The sequence below is a fragment of the Colletotrichum godetiae genome (assembly GCF_030913485.1).
Source record: "Colletotrichum godetiae strain CBS 193.32 chromosome Unknown BDP55scaffold_19, whole genome shotgun sequence".
NCBI classification, from domain to species: Eukaryota; Fungi; Ascomycota; class Sordariomycetes; order Glomerellales; family Glomerellaceae; genus Colletotrichum; species Colletotrichum godetiae.
The window spans coordinates 345,616-367,616 of record NW_026851267.1 but is presented as its reverse complement, the minus strand read 5'-3'; the positions used below and the strand labels follow the sequence as shown (position 1 = coordinate 367,616).

Here is a 22,001-nt window from a genome sequence, read left to right as displayed (position 1 = left end):
AAATCAAAGGCAATCCGCCACGAGGTAAGTTGAAAACGGGCCTAGTGCCATGCTAAATGTGCTTGGATGTGGAAAACAGTTATTCATTGTCTATCCCCCTCGTTGCTTCGCGTGGCTTCACGGTAGAACGGGCCAGGAACCGTGCATGGGGGAAGATCTGGCCGCTCGCTTGGATGCAACTCTACCCTCCTCTTCCATCTTGGTGCAGATGAACCTGCATTGGTAAATTACTCGACTTGACAACGATCCAGTCACGTCGCTCTTCAGAAGTCCGCTGATTAGCCGACTGTTCCTGACAGGGGTAATTTTTATACTGCCTTGGTCTTTCCGTCAGTTTGCTCATGGCGTTTGTTGGAATCTGAAGATGGGCAGAAAGCGGAGAGAACCAGAATTGAGGACAGCTTGCGCTCGAGTACTCCATTTCTCCGCGCGAAGCAATTGCAGGGGTATCTGACCAGGGGTGGTGATTCGATCCATCTTGCACAGTCGCAGAGGGGAACCAGCTCTTCCGGCTCGGATTCTAGCATTGACGCCAAGCTGGTATGCACCCGTAGCAGAGGCTCATCAGGCAATCAATTTCTCGTCGCGAGTCTTCAGTTTCGACATACCTTGTGACAATAGGCTCAATTTGAAATCGGGAATATTGGACAGCATCTATGGCCTCATTGTGGAGATACCGAGTGTCGCTATCGCCAGCGCTAGGCAGCAAGATATCTTCAGAAGATGATTCGTGAGTCGCGTCTTACTTGCATATGCCAACCCATAATATTGACGGAAGGGATTGCAGAAGGACCAGATCCCTGGAAACACAAGGCTCAATACCGTTGTGTCGACTTGTCAAGCAATACTAAAACAATGAATGAGTGCGGCTTTGTTGAGTTGGTGCGAACTTCCACCAATATCTTGAATATATGAGGGCTTGAAATCCCGCATTCAAACAACCGCGATTAAACACAATTTGACTTACGAGAAGCTCAACAGACTCCAATCGAGGTAGGCATGAACAGATATATACTGGTTCTCCATGAACTTTTTCTGACTGAGGATAAACAGCAGCAATGTGTCCATCAGACAGCAGCATCACAGCCGAACTCACTCAATGGCATGAGGAAAAGAACAGCGAAAAGACCGACAACGATATTAGAATTACTTACATCTTCTCCCCCGAGTGGGAGGCCCTACTTCACCCTCGATGGGCCGCGTACGATGAGCTGGAAAAGAGACGCCTAGCCGAAGGAGGCCCGCGGCTAGAATGGCAGGATGCAGTCGACCAAGACCGAAAGACATACTCAGCCATGAAGGAATTTCACTTCAAGCCTCTCGAATCTAAGCTTTGGCCGATAAGCCCGTTATGGGTTCATCTAGCCAGATATAAGGGTGGACCAGAGTTCGATGCTCACAAGAGATTGCACGGCTGGGCTTCTCTGCTGGACGATTGGGATGAAATCCAGCAGCTGGTTCGGGATGAGGCCGAGTTCTGCGACTCAATATCGCCCGCTCAAAGACGATCGTTTGATCTTCTCCAGTCTTGGTGGAAGGCGGCCTACTGCGACGAAGAGCTTTTGAGAGCTACCGTCGCGCGCCTAGAAAGCAACCGGCCTTTCTGGACGATATCGAATCCCTCTGATGGCTACGGTCTTCGTCGCATCGCCGGTGAAGTCAAAACGGACACCTCCCTCTACCACTCGCACCTATTCAGGCTCTTCCTCTTCGAATTCCACCCGCACTTCTGGGAGCCTTTTCTCTGCCATCTAAAGCTGTCTACACTTCAGCATGCTCGTTATCGATCTGCTTGTGTTGCAACCATCCAGAAGCTTTCCTACCCAGTGCTCCATCCAGGCCATCCTCCTGCTAAGGAGCAAGCTCCATATCCTATCGTTGTTCAGAACGATGCGGAACACCAGATCATTACTTCTGTCCAGGCGAGTATCAATCCGTACTACCTGTGGGACAACGAGGGTCAACAGACAGTGACCGTGGAAGGCCTGCCCGAATGCCCCCCATATGTATGCATTAGCCACACTTGGGGTCGCTGGCGAACACGAACCGACACAACTGTCCCCGGGGTGCCCTGGCTGGTTCCAGAAAACACTCTATACGACGTCCGCGATCTTCCGGGTCAGCTCAAGGAATTGGGTTACCGCTACATCTGGTTTGATCTATTTTGTATTCCGCAGGACAAGAGCGATCCCAGGGCCGCCCAGGAGATTGCAAACCAGACATCCATCTTCAAGGGATCGAGTCACTGCATCGCCTGGATCAACGATGTCGAGTCCTGGAATGGAGTGCTGGCCGCATTAGACTGGATGAGTCTCAAGTCGCAGTCTCTCTTGTCGAACCGCGACACTGACGCGATCAAGGATAGAATAAGTGAAACGACACAGGCAGCCACAGTGGCGATGGAGCTGCTCAAGAGAAAGCGCCGTGAGGGAATGGAAGGCCTAGTCGATCTTGCTGACGATCTTACGGCAGGCGAGCCAACTTTCTGGATGTCCTCACTATGGACGTTACAAGAGTGTATTCTTTGCCCCGAGATCCAGCTCTATACTCGCACCTGGACCAGGCTGGAAGATAGGAGCGGGACAGCAATCTCATTGAGAACCCTCATGGTATTTCTCAGAGACACCCGAGATTACAACTTGCTACCAGAGCCCATCGCAACCCCCTTCAGCGAGCCCTTGCAGTACGATGGAAAAGTCATGAACAGCCTAGAAAGGAAACTTCTCCATAACAGCGCCAGCGACCGGACATTCCCAAACGCAGTCAGGGACCTCTATCAGCTCTGCAAGATGACCCGCCTCGACAACGCCTTAACTTCTGGCTCTCCCACGACGGTCCTCACAAACGCGAACCTCCGACACTGCTCATCCAGCCGCGCCCCAGCCATCATGTCGGCCGTTGGCGTGACGGACTGGTATGTCGAGCATCTAAAGGCATCGGAGTCCACCGTCAAGCCCGCGCCGCCAGCGGAGCCCCTGGTCTACGGAACCTACCCTCTCGCCTTCCTCCGCGAGTGCTCACGAAAGTTCGGCGCCATCTTCTATGAGAGCATGGCAAGGGACCTAGTTCGCTCCACGGGCACTGCCAACGAGATGCGGCGAGTCCTGAAGCGCAACGAGTCTGGTGGGACCATGCTACCCGTTTCCAAGACCACAGGCTGGTATGCCAGTATCTCGGGATCCTCTGATCACACCTACATTGACCGTCAAGACCACGAGACCGTCGCAGGTTGGCTTGTAAACGAGGATGCAAGCGTCTCCATGCGCGGCGTGGGCATCGCCTTGACGTCGGATGACAAGCCGGGGTCGCGCCAATTGTCGGGAAGTATTGACTGCTTTCTTCCTCGGGATGATGAAAAGGTCAAGCCGGAGAGATATACGGCGAACGTCAAGGACGTACTAGCGACACTCAAGGATTTAAGTCATGGATCTCGGCGGATTTATGCGGTTGCACTCTACCAGGACTTGGGTGTTCTCCATGGCGTGCTGCTAGAGAAGTTGCCCTTGTCTATGTTTGGGAAACACTATCTCAACAAGATTGGCCAGTTTTTGTTAAAGGAAGCGTCTCTTCCGCCACCTTCCAAGGTTGATTGGAAGGTGTTGTAGAGTCTGCTCAGTCTTTGCGTTTTCCACGAGTCAACGGCCGGTTGAGATGGTCGGATGTATGTTCGAAAATCGTATGTCTGAAGGAACTGAACTAATATATTCTTTCTCTTATGCGAATGGCTTCTCAAGACACTAAAGAATTTACATAACTGCGTGTTCGTCTGGACCTAACCCTCCTCTGTTCATTGAAATCGACACCATGATCCTAAATCCCTCCCAAGATTTCTTGCACCCTCTTCCTCCCCTCCTTCACAGACGTAACCTCCTCCATCCGCAGCGTAGCCTCAACACAAGCATTATCTCCAACCAGAACGATTTTGAAATCTCTCACCAGCGCAGCAGCCACCGCCTCCTCTGTTCGCGCGGTGCCCTCCCATCCGAAAAGGCGCACAAGATGCATGACCAAGACACTCCAAAGCTGCTGGCCCAACCAGAGGTACTGCATAGGCTGATTCATCCATGACAGCAGCAGCAAACCTGCGGGGAAGTAGAGGACAAAGGCGTACACGGTCACTATGCTGGCCACCTCCCTAGCGCGGTCGAGGGTGCTGTCGCGGATCGGGTGGCCGTAGTGGCGGAAGAACTGGAAGCTTGCTGGAGAGGCTGGGGAGGGGGTTGAGATGAGAAGGAAGCCGATGGAGGGCACCTCGACCTCGAATATTTCGATTTCCTGGTGACGGGTTGGGGAGGCGGGGGTTAGGTCGTTCTTGGTGATTAGAGCTTCGCCTGCTGGTGAAGATGGCGCCGTTACGTCGAGGGTCGACGATTCGGGGGAGGCTTCGTTATGTATCAAGCTCTCCCGTCGCACCCTTGCTGTAGCGGCGAATAGCTTCAGGAAGAGAGGAATGCACAGGAAGCCAATGAACCACTTTGCTGGGGCGTCCTCTCCACCTTTGCTCTGGCTCAACCAAATTCCTGCAGCGACTGCAAGCAGAATTGAAGATAGTTCAGAGACAACAATGCCTAACAATGTTCTGAACCCGAAGTTTTCGTTGAAGATCTTGAGTTGTGGAGACATTTCGATTCTTTGAGGTGATTGGAACACCAGATCAAGACGATATATCCGTCTCGTAGTCCTGACGGTGTCTGCTGGTCCCTCACCCCTCTCCTTCAAGTGCGCAGCATCCGGTACCGGCGCCGGGCCGGCGCCAACCCAGGACCCCCCCAGACCGATACGCTCGTCGACATGTTTCAAAACCTCAATCCAGAAGCCGTTCCGTACGGCCCGTGGCAGTTTTCGGTCATCGGGGGTGGCTGCCGTCTTGTGGAGGTACTGAACGCTGGCCTTGTCGGAAAAGAAAGTGGTCCCGAGCATGTCACCCCGCCGGCGACCCTTGTACAGGCCGCGGTCGCGGAACTTATCCAAGGTTTCCAGGGCTGCGCGATGCAAGGGTCCGCCCATAGGCATAAAGAGGGCCAGGCGGATGAGCGCGATGGCGTCGACGGCGTTGTAGAAGCGTTCTGGCCATAGCAGACGTTCGAATAGGCTTATGCCCGCGACTTCGGCACCTAAGTAACCTAGGACTGCGCCGAGGGCTGAAGATGTTGCTGACATTTCTTCGTTGTTGTTGGCACTGGTCACGATGAGGTATGTTTGGTGGGTTATGAGAAAAAGAGAGCTGCAGGTGCTGTCGAGTGGACTTGAGCTCGTCTTTTAATATTTCAGAATTTCGGTGTACTCGACTTGATCCTTTTCTCATCCAAAGCAAAGGTTGAAGCTCAAAGAGGTTGGTTTGCCTTACTGACTTTGGGGGTGCTGGTGTGATATCGGGCCCTGCACCAGACCCTGGTCTGCATGTCAAATTTGTCTGCCCATTCGCCCCAGGGGTGAGTCGTGCGGTCTGACGTACTCCGTACATCGAAGTGTAATTAGTACTGCAGAACCCTGTTGCTTACATCCTCTGCTCTTTGTGATGCGATTATGCCTCATTTGGGGCTTTGGTCTGCCTCTTGGGTCAGGGAGATTCTTCTACGAAAATTTCGCCTCGTCGAAAGCCTTACAGACTAACGGTACAAAACCCATCTGGCACTATTGATAAAATCATATTCTGACATCGGGATCACTGGCTTTCGAGTCAATCATACTTCAGAAGCATGGTAAGTATAACATTGCAGGTCAACGACGATTTCATAGACCATGAACACGATTAGTCATTGACATACGCGACGTACAGGAAATGTTAACTGCTTGGGGCTAAGACGAGGACACGTGGCCCCGGTTAACTATCCATGAAAATATCGAAGACTACTGGCCCCGGCGGCTATTACACATACCAACATTGACATCAGTCGAGAGACACGAGCACAACGCTTATGGAACAACGGAAACGCCAAGATATAGCATCCTCACTTACACTTGGAGCCGCTGGAAAATCAAAGATGACGACCACGCCGTCCCTGGGTTGCCGATGAAGGGCGCTCTGTGGAAGATTCCCTCGACACGAGAGTCTCACTTCACATTGGACTCGTTCCGAACCGTCATTGATTTCATAGCGTTTGAGGACGTTGGTTGGGCTTGGGTCGATGTTGCTTGCATAGATCAAGAAGACGAGATCATGAATGCGGAGGAAGTTGGTCACCAGATCGCCATTTTCGACAAGGCAGTCAAAGTGCATGTTTGGCTATGTGAAGTAACACACGAGAGTCTTACGAAGGCATTCCGTGACATGAAAAACAGCGGATTGGCAGGCCTTACTTTCAACACCTTCAGCGAAGTGAAGAGCCCGGTCACGCCTTTGTTCACAACTTGGGAAGACGTTCACCATGATGAGATTAGGATGGCCGTCGTACGCAAAACTATTGACCGTGTCAATTCTGGGCTCCAACATGTACTTAAAGATCCCTGGTTCTCATCTTTGTGGACCTTGCAGGAAGCAGTGTTGCGCAAAGATGCTCTGATTCTAAGTGCAGAAGGGCTTCCCTGCGCTTGGAACACATCCGATGACGGCTTGAAGTACCAAGGCTATCTCGCAATGCTCGTCAACTTTTGCAACAGCATCTACGCGGACGTCGCCAACATACTATGAGGCCTCAAACGCCACGAAGAAATGGGTTACACTTTACAGGACTGGGAGGTGGACATTAAGACAAACGTCGAGGAAATACAATCACTCTTTATCGGTTCCGGCATGCATAATTTGCCCACATCGAATCTCAACATCCCTTACAGTATGGCGTGGTCTAGGCAGACCTCGAGACCGGTAGACCGTATCTATGGCATCATACAAGCCGATAATCTGCGTGTGGGCAAGGTTATTCGGCCGCATGATAACACTTCTCTGACAGATCTCACCCAAGATTCCATCGTAGCACTAGCCAACAAAAATTCTGTTCTATGCCAGCTATTTGTCCATACGGCAAAACCTGGAGAGTTCTCAAGTTGGCGCAACACAGAACATTCGTTCGTACCAGCTAACTTCAGATCTGCAACAGGATACGTGTTAAAAGCTCGATTCCATCCCGAGAGTAAACAAGCCATGAGAGCAAGCGGTAGAGTATGCCGCTTGACTGATGCACTTGAGGTGCAGGATACCCTAGTTCGGCTCCTTAAGGAAATAGACAAGTCCACGTCGGCAGCATTTTGTAACTGGGATTCACATCCCGCTCGTCTCATAATCATGACAGATGCCGGATTCACGCAGGAACATCTGAACCCCAACTGTCCCAAGTGGGAGCTCGATGTACCGGATTTCCTTTGGCTGCAACCTCAGGTAGCTAAATTGCCACTGGTTCTCCATGGTTATTTCACGTTGGAGGTTTTGACACATCTCGAGGGAAACCCAGTTCCATCCTTCGGAGCGTTGCTGTGCTGCTTTGCCCATAAATCAGCCGGTGAATTTGACTGCTGACATTGTCAATGGGCAGACGTTCCTTACATGCGGGTTGTACTTTGCACCTGGGAGCCTGAAAGTGAGGAAGGGAGGCGGATGATGAATGAGGACATTGACTGGAAGCCTGTGGATTTTGAATTTCATCAAAGAATGACTTCTACTCGTTTGTTACCCTCGTAGCTAGATACAGAAGTAAGCAAATGGAACTTCTTCAAACATACTTATGCAAAACTTAACTTCTTCAAACATACTTATGCAAAAACTTCTTCAAACATACTTATGCAAAACTTACAATGGATGTCGCATCATATAAATTACTTCAATTTCTCATGTTATAATTATCCCATCAATTGTTAAATGGCGTCAGTACATCCTTTTCCAGTCTTTTCCTATTTTCACTCTACTTTGAAAGCATCTACCAAAGATTGAAAAACACATAAGGTCGGATCAATTTGTAGGCCATTATTGCTCCTCATAATGTACGTGCAAATGTATTGACGCCATCTAGCAGTTGATGGGATAAGCTGTGATTACCTAGCTCACGCGACTGGATATCATAGACGAGTCTCAGTCGTCTCTGTAGGACCTGTTGAACCTAGGTATCAACACCTTTAGAATGCTCCTCATAATCGCTGCTTGTCTTCGCGATCATTGGTAGTGAGTCTTGATAACATCAACAATCACACCATGATCCTCATCCTGCTTCAACCCACTAACAACGACAACAGCAACCACGCCCTCAACTCCCTGCACACGGATAGGCACACCGCCGCCATGAATGGCATATTTTCCCGCCTGCTCCGTGCTCATGCCAAACTTTGACGCAAAAAGCTGCTCATTGCCATCCATCTTGTTGTGGAGTAGCCAAGTGCTGCAGCCCCATCGGAGCACGGCGTTGCGCTTGCGCTGTACCCACGTCTCGTTGTCGGGAAGCGAGCCGGATCCGACGGCCGTCTGAAAGAGGACTTGCTGGCTGTTTGCCAGTGCGATTGAGATGACTGTGGGCTTCCTGTTGACGAGGGCGAAGGGAAGAAGGCGGGCGTGCAGGAGGTGGCCTAGTTCAAACGCATCCTCGTACGTAAAGGACTGAAAAGTGATGGAATCACACTCTTGCTGAATCACTTCGACCTATAAAGTAGTTAGAGTTTTGCTACTGCACCATTGTGGTTGTGTTGGCTCATGTTGGCAACCGGGCCTAGGGTAAAACTCACATCGCGGGGCGGCGAAGGGATCGGAGTCGGAGCGGCGGCAGGGTCGCGGATAGCGGCGAGGGACTTCTCCAAGCCGAAGCCTGCGGGGTGTTGGCGGGTCCAGACTTTTTGAGACATGTTTAGTTGTGGCACGGAACTCTGCGGTAGCGGTCTCAATCTTTCGAGATATGTGTTGAAGAGTAAAGAGTTGTTTCGCGGTGCCTTTGGTGATGAAGCTGATGACAGAATACTTTCTGAAGAGTCGTCGTCGTCTTCGTCCGGCAACTGGAGAAGAAGTCAAGTTATTAGATAGTTATCATTCCCCTTCCGCGTTCCGAGCGAGCGAAAGCGGCGCGCATCTGCTCTTAATAATTCCCTGATGAGAACGAAAACCCCCCCAATGCCATCCCACATCCGCTGGGTCCCAACCGTCATGCAGCCCACTTGGTGCCTCTCAACTGTTACAGTTACCCCATTGGGAAAGGAGAGTCCAAGAACTTACGGAGCCGGGCCTCTCTTCATGTTGCGTGATAGGCTGCAAGGCGGGGGGTTGTGTGACGGATGCCGTCGCGCTTGGTGCTGGGGTTTGCGCTGCGCTGCTGCTCTGCACCGTGCTCGCTGCCGCTGCCGGTGCGCTCGCTCGCGCGCTGAAGCTCGACTGACCTGCTGCTGCTGCTTCTGCTCCGGCTGTGCTATTTCGTCCATTATTCTTGTTGGGCGTCTTGGAATACCGGTAAAGCCCCCATTCTCGGAGCCGGCGCTGGAACGTCTTGCCGTTGACTTCGTATCCCTTTGCGGCGAGGCCCTTTAACATGCTCTCGACCGTTTCGCGCCGGTTGAACGCCGCAATGATTTCATCCTTGAAGGGCTCCAGGTCGAGACGGGGCCGCCCGGGAGGCATTGTCATTGTCCGAAGTGCTTTCGCACCGAGTACATGTATACTTTCCGCGGCACGGCCCTCTCAGTCATGAGTACATATGTAATTGGAGGCGCGATTCAATGGGTGTAAAGTAGCCGATGAGATGTCTGCGAGGAGATTGCGGGTATTGATCCCAGGCACACGGGCGCCGCTTTCGCCGGATTGACGATTTGTCTTTCTGCTCAACATCGTGGCTGACCGCCACAGTGGCTGAGACTCGGCCATCAGCTCTTCTTACTCACTAGCAACTCTGTCAAAGCTCAGAATTATCACGAGCAAATGAAGTTGATAAAAGGAAAGTGTCATGCTCGCGCGTTATAAACTCTGGAGATATTGAGACTGGACTTGGAGCGACCAATTTACTCACTCATTCAACTCCATCATTACCGATAAATTCTGACCAGTGGTCTTATCCTTGGCAGTTGACAGGCATGGATGGTTTTTAGTTACCGCGGGTATTGAGTTCAACTTTACCATATAGCCGTCTTGAAACTCCGCAAGTTGACAAATGCAACATCTCGGATTCTCTTTGATTGAGGAATCACCACCATTGAGGTCGAATATGCCGTAGTTCGTATTCGTACCCAAAGTCCGCGGCCGTGGCTGACTGTACTTCAACCCGTGCGGATTACACAATTACTCTTCACTTGAACAGCCATCCTCGAAGCTTCTTCTACCAAGTTCTGTGGATAAAAAGTATATGTAGTCTTTGATTGACTACATCATCCTAAATTATCAATTCTAGGCTTAGAAACACCAGCAACAGCGGCACTGATTTCACACCTCCGCACTCACTTCTCGTTCAGCCAGTATCTTTTTTGAAAACTTGGACAGCTGAAGCAAGAACGATGGCAAAATTCTCAACCAGGCCGCCCTGCCTCGCGCGATCCAGTCCATCATAGATAAAGATGAGATACGAACCGTCATCCATCGATTCGCTCGTGGCGCAGACCGCTTGATTCGCGACGTCGTGCAGTCAATGTATCACGAAGATGCCACAGACAACCACGGAACCTACAACGGCCCAGCCAAATACTTTTTCGATTCAATGGGCTCTGATTCAATCAAGGCCGCTCACCATCAGATCGGCCAATCTCTCGTTGAAATTGAAGAGGACGGTCGCAAGGCGCATACCGAAACGTACTGCACTGCGACGACAATCGCTGTGGTCGGAGGAGAGGAGAAGTGGACGACATTCTTGGTGCGTTATGTTGACAATTCGGAAAAGAGAGACGCTGAATGGAGGATAACTCACCGTTTCTGCACGTTTGATGATGCGTCTGACGCTGCTATTCTGGGATATCTGCCGAAGGAAAACCTAGGTACCCGCGACGGAAGTGATTACTCTCGAAGCGTCTTCAAGGATTAGCCGAGCCCAAGAAAGTACCTAGGTCTTATTCCATAATTATGAAAGCACTACTGGAACAAGTTTGGAATAAAAAAATGGAGGGAAGGATTCTCAGATGTCCGATATTTAGCCACCGCTCTGTGCCTCAAGGCTGAAGTTGAGGCGTTGTATGTGAATGTGGTAAACATTGTTGCCAAAGGGTCGAGAAATGAAGACGTAAATAGTAAAAATTCCAACTGTCTACTTTGTCTAAAGTCACTTGCGCGAGACCAAGCGTTCGAAACTTTTTCGCCGGTTGGCTTTCCATAATTATTGCCGGCATGCGGAAAGTGGTAAACCTGTTGTATTGATGATCAACTATTAGATATTGAGAAAGAAAATTGTGAACTCAATGATCAACTATAGTGGTACATCATTTTTATTAACCTTACTACGATGAAACATCATAGCTTGCCTTGAGTGTACGTTTACTGATACTCTACAATTACTGAATATATCCTAGCCGAATAACATAAGTTCCTTCAGCCTCAAGTATCATCGACGTTACGGGAGTTTGCCTCGTCTCGACCGAAATAGAGGTTGTAGAATCTACCTTGCAGCTTCTGGCAACGTGAGATTGCCAACATCTGAACGCATTTCTCCAGGACGCTATTTCTTCTCCAGTCATGGAAGTTTCAGCCCCTGGAGCCTTTCCACGACGATATAGAGTCTTTCGTCTTGATCACAATATCAAACCAAGAAGATCCTCAAAATTTAGTAGGCCAGCTAGCCGTCACGCCACGCAGCCCCCTACCTCCATCTGCTTTTGTCATCGATATAACATGACCAAAGGTTTCGAACCGTGAAAGCCGCTGCATTTGGAGTATCATCGCTCTGTGTTAGTCCTTTCAGGGCTGAGGTCTTCCGAAACAGATCATAAGCCGCTTGCTGGAATGAGAGTTGCTGTCAGAACCCTTTTGCATCTCAAAGGAGTCAGAAAAGGTTGTGGAAAGCGCACCTACCGTGACTTGTATGGGCCTGTAAATGCCTCTTCTAACGCTGTCGAACGTGTCACAGATCTTGGAGCAGTTATTATCGGCATGACCAAGACTGTCGATTTTGGAGGGAGGCAAGAGATGATCGGCGACTGGCGCGACTGCGCTGACCCTGTGGATGTCCGTGGTGAGGGTACCTCGCCAGACCTGGGAGCAGTATAGGATCTGCTTCAAGCCTAGCAACATCTCCATGGCTTAGTATCACTTTGGGTACGGATAGAAGCAAGTTGAAATGGTCATTGCACGCTCTTGATGCTTGTGACATAAATGCTCGGCTAGGTGGACTTCTCAGACTTTTATCGCCATAATATGTCGCGAGTTATGGATCTACCTTGAGAATTTTAAGTCAAAGCATCAGACAAGATTTGAGGCGGACCCTTACGTGTGCAAAGTTCTAACGGTACCTTTGGTAACATCAAGATACAACGCCTTGTCCACTAAGTATGCGCTGACAGTCTGGTCTTAGGGATAAGGGCAATGATAAACAATGAGCCTCGGCAAGAAGCCATGGATGAATTTTCGCTTCCTAGCGCCTGGTTTCTTGAGCATCTGCTCAATGACTAAGAGACCATAATATTTGTCCCTCGACACAGGTTGGATTATCGGGACGAATACTTTCCGTAAGAGATGTGACTGACTAGCTATGTTTCCAGGTAGTAAGACTGACTGATTAAATATTTCTTAGCGTTCCCGAGGATCGAGGCTTTGAGGGCTTCGACTGCAACCTTTACGCTTCATTATCCGGTGTGCCACACCTGATCGTGCCTGGTAAGAGCCAACCGTACGATGATTTAAAATAATTGGAAGCACTCTGATAGAACAACACAGGGAGTCAATATCTATATCAGTTCAAACTTCCGGACCTGAAGAGTATTTCCCTGTCTCTCTCTCTCGGTTGCAGGGCCTAAAGGTCAATAGCACATCTTCCTAACCCGCCAAGGCATCGAAGAAGTGCTCATAGCTAGCCTGAAGGAATGGACATGGGATTATTGAACTTCATACATGACTATTTGACCGAGGACGAGCTCTCCGCTTCTTTCATGGCCGGCCGCATGACCTTCAACCTTCCCCGATAAAGATAATTGGAGATTTGCCTCGGTGAGACCATTTTTCTGGCAACTCATCCCAATTGACGCTCCATCTGGGATGACCAGTCCTGTCATAATGGTGCGGTGAAGTATGCGAGTTGATGCAGTTGAGAAAGCGGATGATTCAGACCCAAAGTCTTATCAGTGCTTGCAGGCCTGCTCTGCGGTTCTGTTTGAGTACGGCACTAACACTGAGGAGGCTTGTCAAGTCGGCGGACAATTGTAAGCGAGATGCGAGGGCACTGCCACTGTCTTCAGAGTTTCAAAGTGAGCTCTATCAGTCATCATGGGCCATTGACTTCAGTAGTATGAAACCATGGGTGAGTAAGAGAAGGCGAAGTTGTGGAAGCAAATTTTCCGTCCGAGACTTTAGATGGACCATCCTAGTTGAGATCGGAGAGAAAGACCGGACGAAGAGATAAACTTTTAGTGGTCTGTGTTGTGTTCAACTCACGGATCAACTCTTGAAAATCCTCAGGTGACAGCCAAACGAAAACACGAATCTGTGCCTCAACTGAAGCGTAACTTGAGCATCACTCTACGGTCGGAACCTCAACTCACTCTGAAGTCCTTTCGGACAATGGCCGGTTGGCCCAATGGCAAGGCGTCTGACTACGATTCAACGTGTAATCAGGAGATTCTGGGTTCGACCCCCAGGCTGGTCAAGATTCATTTTTGATAATGGTAGAAAATGGCGCCAAAGTGCAGCCAGAATGCCGCTTATTAGGGCATGTCTTTTGAAGGCTTCAGGGGACACCCCACATGACCATTGGTAATGCAGTGGGCCAAAGCACGGTTCGTCGGTTGTTTTCTGGGCGAAAAGCTTGCGTTCACCGCATCGTCACCGGCTAGCCGGTGGGAGTTGCCGCTTGCGTGGACGAGGTAGTAATACCATGGTAGCGACTATCCGACGCGTGAGCAGCTTGACGCGGTGCGGCGGTTCAGAGCCGGTCATACGCGTTCGACAACTCGGATGGTACCTGAATGACGGTGGTGATGAGCCATTGAGTGCATGCCAATTGTGAATGAGCGATCGAGAGCGAGAACGAGCGGATGCCATCATGTTAAAGATCTGGGGAATGACGGCTCAGAATCAGGGGATGCTCGTATCTTGTCGGCACCACCGCTCCGTCGGCGACCCGTGGGCGCCGGCAACGCCGTGGGACCCCGGTCGGCACTCTCGGCTTGTGGGAGGGCTCTTGGCTTGGAGGCTCAGTTGTTCAGGGCTTGCTGTTCTCCTGTCAACTCTTTAGGGCGGGCTTGACGTCCCGGGATAACGCCAAGGGGCCTCTCGCGGCTTCGGCAAGTTCAATCACTCCAGGTTTGATGCATCATACGGATATAAGGCAGGGCAAAGCCAACAGCTTTGATAACTGCGAGCCGTTCACAATGTGATTGTGAAGTAGGCACAACGGCGCACTTCAGGCGCACTACAATCTAAGCAAGACGATCAGCAACCAACGCATAAAGTAAAATCAAACTCTAATAACCGGCAAGTGGAACCACTCACAGCTCTGCCCCTGGCCATCTACCAATCTCCCCTTGGTGCCTGACTCGTATCTCGACCAGGGTGAAGGTTTCAACCGGGACTCGGGTCTCATGCTGCCCCCACACAATATCGAGTTCCCCTGGCTAAAAGACAGCGGACGAGTGATCACGACAGACGTCAACGGTGCTGCGGATGAGCTAGGTTGGTCCCTCTGGCCACTGGGTCAAAAGTGCCCCTAATCCCGCAGTGGCCGAGCCTCCGGGTCCTGTCTCCTTTGGGCCCCGAGATGCTTGGAGAGGAACTGGAGTTCAGGGATCTTTATCAATACCAAGGTCCAAGTGAACCGTGCCATCTCCAGCGGCACGCTGTCGTTCGAACTTGTCCCCTTTCAAGTAGTGTTGTCCCCCATCCCCTCCTCCACAGTTACCTAAAACTCTTCCTCATCCCAAAATCGACCGCTTCTGAATCTGATAATCCGCTCCGGTGAACGCATTGAAAGTGTTGGACATATCGAAAAGGAGACCAATGTTGAGAATAAGTTTGGCCAAGGCGTTGCCCTGCTAGAGAAAACAAACGAAAAAAGACAAACACGATTCCCGACGCGATCGTGCGTCGACCGAAGGCGCAGCGAAGATGTCTCTGAGACATCGGAATCGAACCGTCCCGACCTCTTCAGCGATCCTCATCTCATACCTCGCGTCGATAACTCATGCCACATTCACCAATGACTTTTCAGCGTACCCAGAAGCAGCGAGATCATGTCTCGACTCCGCCGCTGCAGCGTCCGGGTGTACCGGTAACACGGTGACGGAGATGAACTCATGTCTGTGCGGGAATGGCGGAAACTTTGTGCTGGCGACGTCAAAGTGCGTGGAAAAAGAGGCAAAAGACAAGCTTGACGACGTTTACGAGATGCTTCTGACCTCCTGCACGGACTCGAAAACGCCATTGGGCATTTCACAGGCACAATTCCTAGACCCCGACGACGACGACGAAACCAAATCAACAGCCTCTTCCTCATCTACTACTCAAAGCAGCACAACACTATATACCTCCACGACTGCACCGCCAACCGAAATACCAGCATCCTCAACAACATCGACATCGACATCTCTCACGACGTACAAAAGCGTTGCACCAGGAGGAGTCACAGTTACGGTGACTAGGGGAGTTGAGACAGTGCCGACTGGAACGGCAAGTGGGAAGCAAGGAAGCAGTGCCGAAGGGGACCAAACTACCACCGGCGATGAAGGGCCTGGCCATACAGCTCTTGCGGCAGGACTTGCAGGAGGATTGGCGATCCTACTGGGTGTTTTGGCGTTCTTTTGCTACAGACGCCGAAAGCAGCGCAAGGAGAGAAAGGGACAAGTCGGTGCTGGTGGAAAATTCGCAGCCTTATCCAGCGCGACTAGCCTCACCACGATGTCGGCTTCACCGCCGCAGGGGCAGGCGACAACAGCATATCACGGCGTGAACGACCGACGACCCGATACGGCAAACACAATGAATATGGCGGTGGGCACTCCGGGATGGAATCGTCAGCAACAAGGGCCACAAAGTCCTCAACATTGGCAGAACAACAACAACAACAACAACAACTCTCCTGGGCACTACGGCCAGCAAGCAGGAACCTGGCCGTCACCAGTTGCCAATGGGGACGGGACTACCGGAACATGGGGGGTTTCGCCCGTCTCTCAGTATCGTCCAAACTCATCCAGGGGTCCCGAACCGTCACCACATACCAGAACCTGGAATGCGCATGCTGCTGAGATGGCAGCCGCTCCAGTTCCCGCGCCTCATCCTTCACATCCCTCAAATAACACATACTCTCCCGTCTTTGAACTGCCGGGAGATCAAATACAAGCCGTAGAGGCAGACTCGACACCAGTCGGCCATGCTCAGCCTGTGGTGCAACCGCCTTCGCGTTCAATACAATCGACGCCGGCTCAGATGCAAGCACAACCGGCGCAGCCAGCACCAGCACATCACGGAATGCCAAGACAGATCGACGACGCACTTCAAATATCGCGAGTAGAATTACCGCCGCCTCGGTACTCAGGCCCATCATCACCAGATTGGGTCAGCGAGGATAAGAAGTTTGGCTAGATCAAACGGGGGGGCCTTTTGGCCCAGATAGCTCTTCAGCATAATGATATTTTATAAATGTTGTAATATTACCCATATGTAGACTTCAGGGCACCACTGCCGACATGATGCATAAGCCTTCAAAATTCACACAAGATCAGCAACCGACCTCTAAGGGCTTGTGATGTCATGACTATGCTTCCGTAAACCAGGGCACTAGTGAGAAGAATCATAACAGAGAAGCTGCGTAAGGCGACCCTACCAATCGACTCCGTTGCAACCAAATTGTAAAAAAAAAAAAAAAAAAATTAGAGTAAGCAAACGCAACTGCCCCTGGCAAAGCTCGAACTTGCGATCTTTGGATGTCCCAGGCTTCAAGCCGAGTCATAATAATGAATTAGGTACTAATACGAGACCAACGCTCTTCCAACCGAGCCACAGAGACGATGATTGGTGATTTTATGGGCAGCTCGATCTGGAGACAGAAGATTTGCCAACCGGAGGTATGTCGCGGTCCGCGGATTCATCAATTGGGTCGAGATGCTGTTAGTTTACCGAAGTCGAGCGACAAACTCTGGTTCTGTGGTTCTCTAGCTGTGTCTCACGGAAACGTCTAGTCTTAAGCTAGCATGACCAAGGTAGCCAGCCAGCCCTACGGATACAAGAGTCGTTAGCTTTGTCACTCACGTCACACGTGCTTCCCATACCCTTCTCTGCTCCTCCACCCTTCCATGTTCCTCGCGTTGCCCAATGAAAATCACTAAAACACTGAAGCCACGCTGGACCGAAAGGCAGAATGAGCCGATTAACGAACTTGAATGAAGAGGCCTCTTGTCAACCTTACCAAGCCACAGCATGCGGGTGTCGTGTTCCGAACGCGCGTCTCAACACCGCTAGCCTGTTCTGTGAAATTGATTGGGTCGGCCGAATCCTGCGGCTGAGTTACCAAACCTGCGAGAATGCGGCGCAGGACTCCTGCCTAGCCTGATGGCTGTGTATCCAATCAAGACTTGGCATCTGACTGTTCATAGCATCATCCCACCGTTCGACTGATTATCGGCGGGGTCAGGCAGCCCCCTGCCTCTAGATTTAACCATAAATCACCCCTCGACGACCAGGACCAGCGCCAAGAGCGATAGTAGAGCGTAGACGTGATTAACACAAAACCGAAACTCCGCCTTCGATTGAAGATACTATCTCGAGCTTGATAATGCCGGGCTTCTCTTCAGCTGCGGTGACATCGAGCTGTGATGACATCACTCACCGAATTGTCTCGACGTCAGCTGAGCTTGACAGTCTGTTGAAGGCCATTGACCCGGGGAGTACAGCAGCGCAGCACTTAATTTCGGTTTCGGCAAAACTCGAACAACTTAAAGATACCACGCAGCAGCTTCGGCTGTCCCTCGATGAGTCCTCTGCCATATCTCCCGGTCTTCGAAATGCCTTGGCTATCGCTATTCAGCCTTGCGCAGATGCTGCGGCTGTCGTGGACAAGCAGATACATAGACTCGATCCAGGAAACGTGATGGGCCTCAATTCCAATGTGATTCTGCAGTACGAGAACTATTATTCGACGAACACTCGCTTATTCGCACAATTTGTCTCCGTGGCGCATATGTGAGTCTCACAAAATAGTTCGATCTCCTTGATGTCGCTGATCCAATCACTTAGGTCAACTGTCACCCAGCAGGATGCAATGCTGTCTTCCTCCGACGGGCATGGAATGTTAGAATCAGCAGTAGAGGCGTCTCAAATCGTTCTGACGCGCAGCGACATACTGCAACCCTTAGACGAAGCTGGTCAATCCGCCTTTGATGTCTCAGCTATTGCCGGAGAATTTGGGGACGACCAAGCAGATGAGCCGCCACCGGACTACACGTCTGGAAAAGCCAATAAGGGGAAAAGTAAGGCATCTGGCCAGTTCTTCTCCTCGATTTCGAGCTCTTTCAAAGCGATGACGGCTGGCTTAAGAGCCAAACCGGAGCCCATGGTCATCGCCATGTGCCAGGCCGCCAAGAGCGGCGATGTGGGACATCTGAAAGGATTTCTTTCGCAAGGGGTCAACATTAACGGCCAGAACCAAGAAGGATTCACGCCGCTCATTTGCGCTATCAGAGCCAACCAGATGAAAGCCGTCGAGTTCCTCGTCAAGTCTCAAGCCGATCGATCAATCAAGGACTCCTGCAGCGGCAAAAAGAAGCCCCCCCTTTTCCACGCCGCCGAATGTGGCTTTGTGCCAATCGCAGAGTTTCTCATCAATCATGGTTTCGAGATGAAAGAGCGTTCATGGTCTGGACAACCGTACTTCATCGAGGTCGCAAACAGCGACCAGCTTGACATCATCAAGCTTTTCTTACGACGAGGCTGCGATGCCAACACAGCTGCAATCAGTGGCCGCACCATCTTTATCCACGCTATACTCAGCGGTAGTCTTCCACACATAAAGCTCCTGCAGGAATATGGAGCCGACGTCAATGCTCGCGATATCAGTGGTCAGCCTGCGCTACATATGGCTTTAGGACAGAACCGCATGGACATCGTTACGTTCCTGCTGGAGCACAGCGCTGATCCAAACACTATGGACCTTACCGGCAGCACGATGATTATTTCCGCACTGCACAAGAAGAAGTACGATCTTGTCAAGACCTTGCTATCCCGTGGCGCCGATCCGAATGCCACTGGGTTAATGGGTAAAGGCATACTGTGGACCTTGCTGCAAAACAAAGACATGGAGGAGGGCATCAAGATCGAACTCATCAAATCACTTCTGGCACGAGGAGCCAACCCGAATCAAGTCGACAATTGGGGAGAATCCATCATGAGCATGGTCGTGACCCTGGGCAACACCGATCTTCTACGCATGTTTCTTGCTCACGGCGGTAATCCAAATAAGAAGGTCAAGGATATGACATTCTTGCTCTACGCCATTGACCAAAATAGACACGAGGATGTCAAAGTGCTCCTCCAACACGGGGCGGACCCGAACGAGGCAGACACTAAGGGCAGAACCCCCTTGGTCGAAGCGCTTCAGACAGAAAATTACGCCATACTACAAGCAGTCCTCGCTCACGGCGCAGATGTTAACAAGATGGGCCAGATCAAGCCGTTGGCATTGGCGCGGTTGCTTCAGAACCAGGAAAATATCAAGTCGCTGACAGACCGAGGTGCCCAAGCCCCAGAGCGGCCGGCGGCGGCGGCGACGAGAGCACCGTCCACGCCCGTCAGCCCGAGGCGGCCAATTCCGTCAGCTACCCAGAACCAACCAAGTGAAAGTACGGCTGATATGCCACCGCCTTACGCGGAAACTAGTGCTTTGGAGGAAGCTGGGGCCGCGAGCCCACCAAGCAGCGCGAGAAGACTTGTTCAAGTCGGCTCCTTCAGCCTGCAAAAATCGACGTGAACGCCAGGACCTGTGCCCGATATCACTAGAAAGATTGGAGTTTCGGGAGATGCTCAAGGTGCGAATTATATTGTGGTGGAAGGGAGGGCTATGGGACTAATGAATATGGGCGGGCCAACTCCTTACACTGTAATAATACTAGACCCCGTGCTTCGTAATTATTGAACCCTATTAAGAACCAATCTAGGCATTGAGAAAGATTGCTGGAGAAGAGGGCATGCATGAAGCATAATAATTTGGAGACTTTGGTGTGGGATCTTGCTTCGAACAATTACTGCCAAGTCATATTCTGATTTTGGCTGGATCTCAACTATTTTACATCATCATCGTGGATCTCAACCCTTGATGGCAGTCTTGATGATCTGCTCTAACCCCTCTCTGCCTATCGGTTCGATTCCAAGCAACTTGTTGTCAGTCACAGGGAAATGACCAGCCTCTGTGCCGATGAAAGCACGATTAATAAACATCTCAACCACCTCCTCGCTGTGGTCCCCCTTGTTCCATCTTTCGTGGGCGATCTTCTCTAAGTCCTCAGTCCTCGAATGCTTGATTTCCCAGTCTCCAACTGGGTCGATGCCCTTGGAAATCTCAACAATCTCATTTTGTGTTGTTTCAACACTGCTGATCTTTACTGGACGGTTCGCTGTCTCCTCGAGATGGGTGAGAATGCCGATTACAGCTTGTCCGATGTGAGGCATGGTTGTTGCGCAGAATTTGACGTCGCCACCATCCTTGATGTGGGCTTTCTTGCCCTTAACATCCACGAGAAAGTCAAGTGCGTACCCAGGCGCCAAGAAAGAGACATTCATGATGATGGTGTACGAGAATGACGGCCTTGCAGCTACCTTTTCATCAAGGTATTCGCGAATGGCAATCTTGGGCTGGTAAATGGGTATGACAGCCAGCTTGGGGTTCATGGTATCATTACCATACTCGGAAGGAATCATCCTTCGTACGCCAGCATTGAAAGCGGCATCGACAACGTTTCTCTGGATATGGATTGCGTCGAATGCCAAGGCTGAAACAAGAGCGTCTTGTCCTTTGAGGGCAGCTTCGAGACTAGGGACTGACTCGTAGTCGACTTTCTTCACTGCAACGCCAGCAGGGAATTCGTGGCGAGACCCCTCACGAGTGAGAACAGTGAGCTCAAATAGATTCGACTTCAGTAGGACATCAAGGAGAACACGTCCTAAGAAGCCGTTTGCCTGCAACGATTGTCAGTTTCGGGATATTTCGATCATTTGATTGAAGTGGAACTTGGGTGACTTACACCTGCGAGGGCGACAGTTTTGATTGGAGGTGACATATCGACAGACAGTCTGCGCGAAAGACACCCAAGCGGTTGTCAAAAAGAATCCTTGGAAATGCTGTGTCAAGCTACTCGTGGGATGAACCTACAAAGATCAGAGACAAATAGGGCTGTGAAGAGTTGGAGACCAGATTAACGAAGCATGTCAGCCATATTTAACCACAAACGGCTATGACGGCTTTGCTTCCTCGACTTTATTTTCGATTGATACACATTTACAGACCCGACGTCTCGGCCTGCATCACGCCGGGATCATCACACAGCCCGTGTAAGCCCACACATTAAAGTTCACCGGGACCGCCTGTCGGACAGACGGGTCACCGGCGCCGGGCTCCTGCCCGTTTGGAAATACCGCATTTAGCGGAGCTCTAGAAAAAAGGCCAAGGAAACGACGATCTGAAGTCTCAGGGGCAGGATTGCCCCGGTGAAAAACGCGCGCTGCGCAGGCGGATTAGAGACCTATCGTATGACCGAACCAGGCAACGAAGCATCGTACCAAACAAGTAACAACTGACGACCCTGGTAGGCTGGTATCATCCCAGCCTGATCCAGCTTGGCTGCCACGCAACTAGGACGAGATCAGAATGGAAAGTCATACCCAAGACTTCAAAGGCCACCCTGTTAGAACTGGGTTCTTGACACGTCAGGCGAGCACAGAGCACCGAGACCAAAGGCCTCGGCTTTCTTAATGATCAAAGAATTGA

General features: G+C 50.9%; 9 protein-coding genes and 2 non-coding genes across 11 annotated transcripts; 7 read left to right on the top strand and 4 right to left on the bottom strand.

Moving 5' to 3' along the window:
* Window positions 1–791: 791 nt before the first annotated feature.
* Window positions 792–3,708, top strand: BDP55DRAFT_118276 (uncharacterized protein). The gene is made up of 2 exons (XM_060565431.1): window positions 792–993; window positions 1,054–3,708. Exon 2 carries the CDS (start codon window positions 1,059–1,061, stop codon window positions 3,603–3,605), a length of 2,547 nt encoding a protein of 848 aa, XP_060429989.1. The 5' UTR covers window positions 792–993; window positions 1,054–1,058; the 3' UTR covers window positions 3,606–3,708.
* A 102-nt stretch (window positions 3,709–3,810) lies between these two features.
* BDP55DRAFT_728335 (uncharacterized protein) lies at window positions 3,811–5,160 on the bottom strand (the record flags this gene model as incomplete). The annotated part of the gene is made up of 1 exon (XM_060579425.1): window positions 3,811–5,160. The coding sequence occupies one exon, from the start codon at window positions 5,158–5,160 to the stop codon at window positions 3,811–3,813; it is 1,350 nt and encodes a 449-aa protein (XP_060429988.1).
* Window positions 5,161–5,699: 539 nt separating this feature from the next.
* On the top strand, window positions 5,700–6,631 carry BDP55DRAFT_631681 (uncharacterized protein; the record flags this gene model as incomplete). Its single annotated transcript, XM_060572313.1, has 2 exons — window positions 5,700–5,702; window positions 5,810–6,631. 2 exons carry the CDS (start codon window positions 5,700–5,702, stop codon window positions 6,629–6,631), a joined length of 825 nt encoding a protein of 274 aa, XP_060429987.1.
* Window positions 6,632–6,775: 144 nt separating this feature from the next.
* Window positions 6,776–7,562, top strand: BDP55DRAFT_742761 (uncharacterized protein; the record flags this gene model as incomplete). The annotated part of the gene is made up of 1 exon (XM_060580474.1): window positions 6,776–7,562. One exon carries the CDS (start codon window positions 6,776–6,778, stop codon window positions 7,451–7,453), a length of 678 nt encoding a protein of 225 aa, XP_060429986.1. The 3' UTR covers window positions 7,454–7,562.
* A 314-nt stretch (window positions 7,563–7,876) lies between these two features.
* Window positions 7,877–9,661, bottom strand: BDP55DRAFT_662849 (uncharacterized protein). Its single transcript, XM_060574835.1, has 3 exons — window positions 9,128–9,661; window positions 8,647–8,910; window positions 7,877–8,563 (listed from the first exon to the last, which is right to left on the bottom strand). The coding sequence occupies exons 1-3, from the start codon at window positions 9,530–9,532 to the stop codon at window positions 8,084–8,086; spliced, it is 1,149 nt and encodes a 382-aa protein (XP_060429985.1). The 5' UTR covers window positions 9,533–9,661; the 3' UTR covers window positions 7,877–8,083.
* Window positions 9,662–10,237: 576 nt separating this feature from the next.
* BDP55DRAFT_118242 (uncharacterized protein) lies at window positions 10,238–10,926 on the top strand. The gene has a single exon (XM_060565430.1). It carries the CDS (start codon window positions 10,524–10,526, stop codon window positions 10,911–10,913), a length of 390 nt encoding a protein of 129 aa, XP_060429984.1. The 5' UTR covers window positions 10,238–10,523; the 3' UTR covers window positions 10,914–10,926.
* A 2,670-nt stretch (window positions 10,927–13,596) lies between these two features.
* On the top strand, window positions 13,597–13,679 carry BDP55DRAFT_t163. The gene has a single exon. It is a non-coding gene; the product is annotated as a tRNA-Arg (tRNA).
* A 1,093-nt stretch (window positions 13,680–14,772) lies between these two features.
* On the top strand, window positions 14,773–16,846 carry BDP55DRAFT_118213 (uncharacterized protein). Its single transcript, XM_060565429.1, has one exon. It carries the CDS (start codon window positions 15,137–15,139, stop codon window positions 16,607–16,609), a length of 1,473 nt encoding a protein of 490 aa, XP_060429983.1. The 5' UTR covers window positions 14,773–15,136; the 3' UTR covers window positions 16,610–16,846.
* A 70-nt stretch (window positions 16,847–16,916) lies between these two features.
* Window positions 16,917–17,033, bottom strand: BDP55DRAFT_t159. The gene has a single exon. It is a non-coding gene; the product is annotated as a tRNA-Thr (tRNA).
* A 765-nt stretch (window positions 17,034–17,798) lies between these two features.
* BDP55DRAFT_551485 (ankyrin repeat-containing domain protein) lies at window positions 17,799–19,988 on the top strand (the record flags this gene model as incomplete). Its single annotated transcript, XM_060569115.1, has 2 exons — window positions 17,799–18,205; window positions 18,260–19,988. 2 exons carry the CDS (start codon window positions 17,799–17,801, stop codon window positions 19,986–19,988), a joined length of 2,136 nt encoding a protein of 711 aa, XP_060429982.1.
* Window positions 19,989–20,156: 168 nt separating this feature from the next.
* On the bottom strand, window positions 20,157–21,294 carry BDP55DRAFT_742759 (uncharacterized protein; the record flags this gene model as incomplete). Its single annotated transcript, XM_060580473.1, has 2 exons — window positions 20,157–21,193; window positions 21,259–21,294. The coding sequence occupies 2 exons, from the start codon at window positions 21,292–21,294 to the stop codon at window positions 20,324–20,326; spliced, it is 906 nt and encodes a 301-aa protein (XP_060429981.1). The 3' UTR covers window positions 20,157–20,323.
* Between the last annotated feature and the right edge of the window lie 707 nt (window positions 21,295–22,001).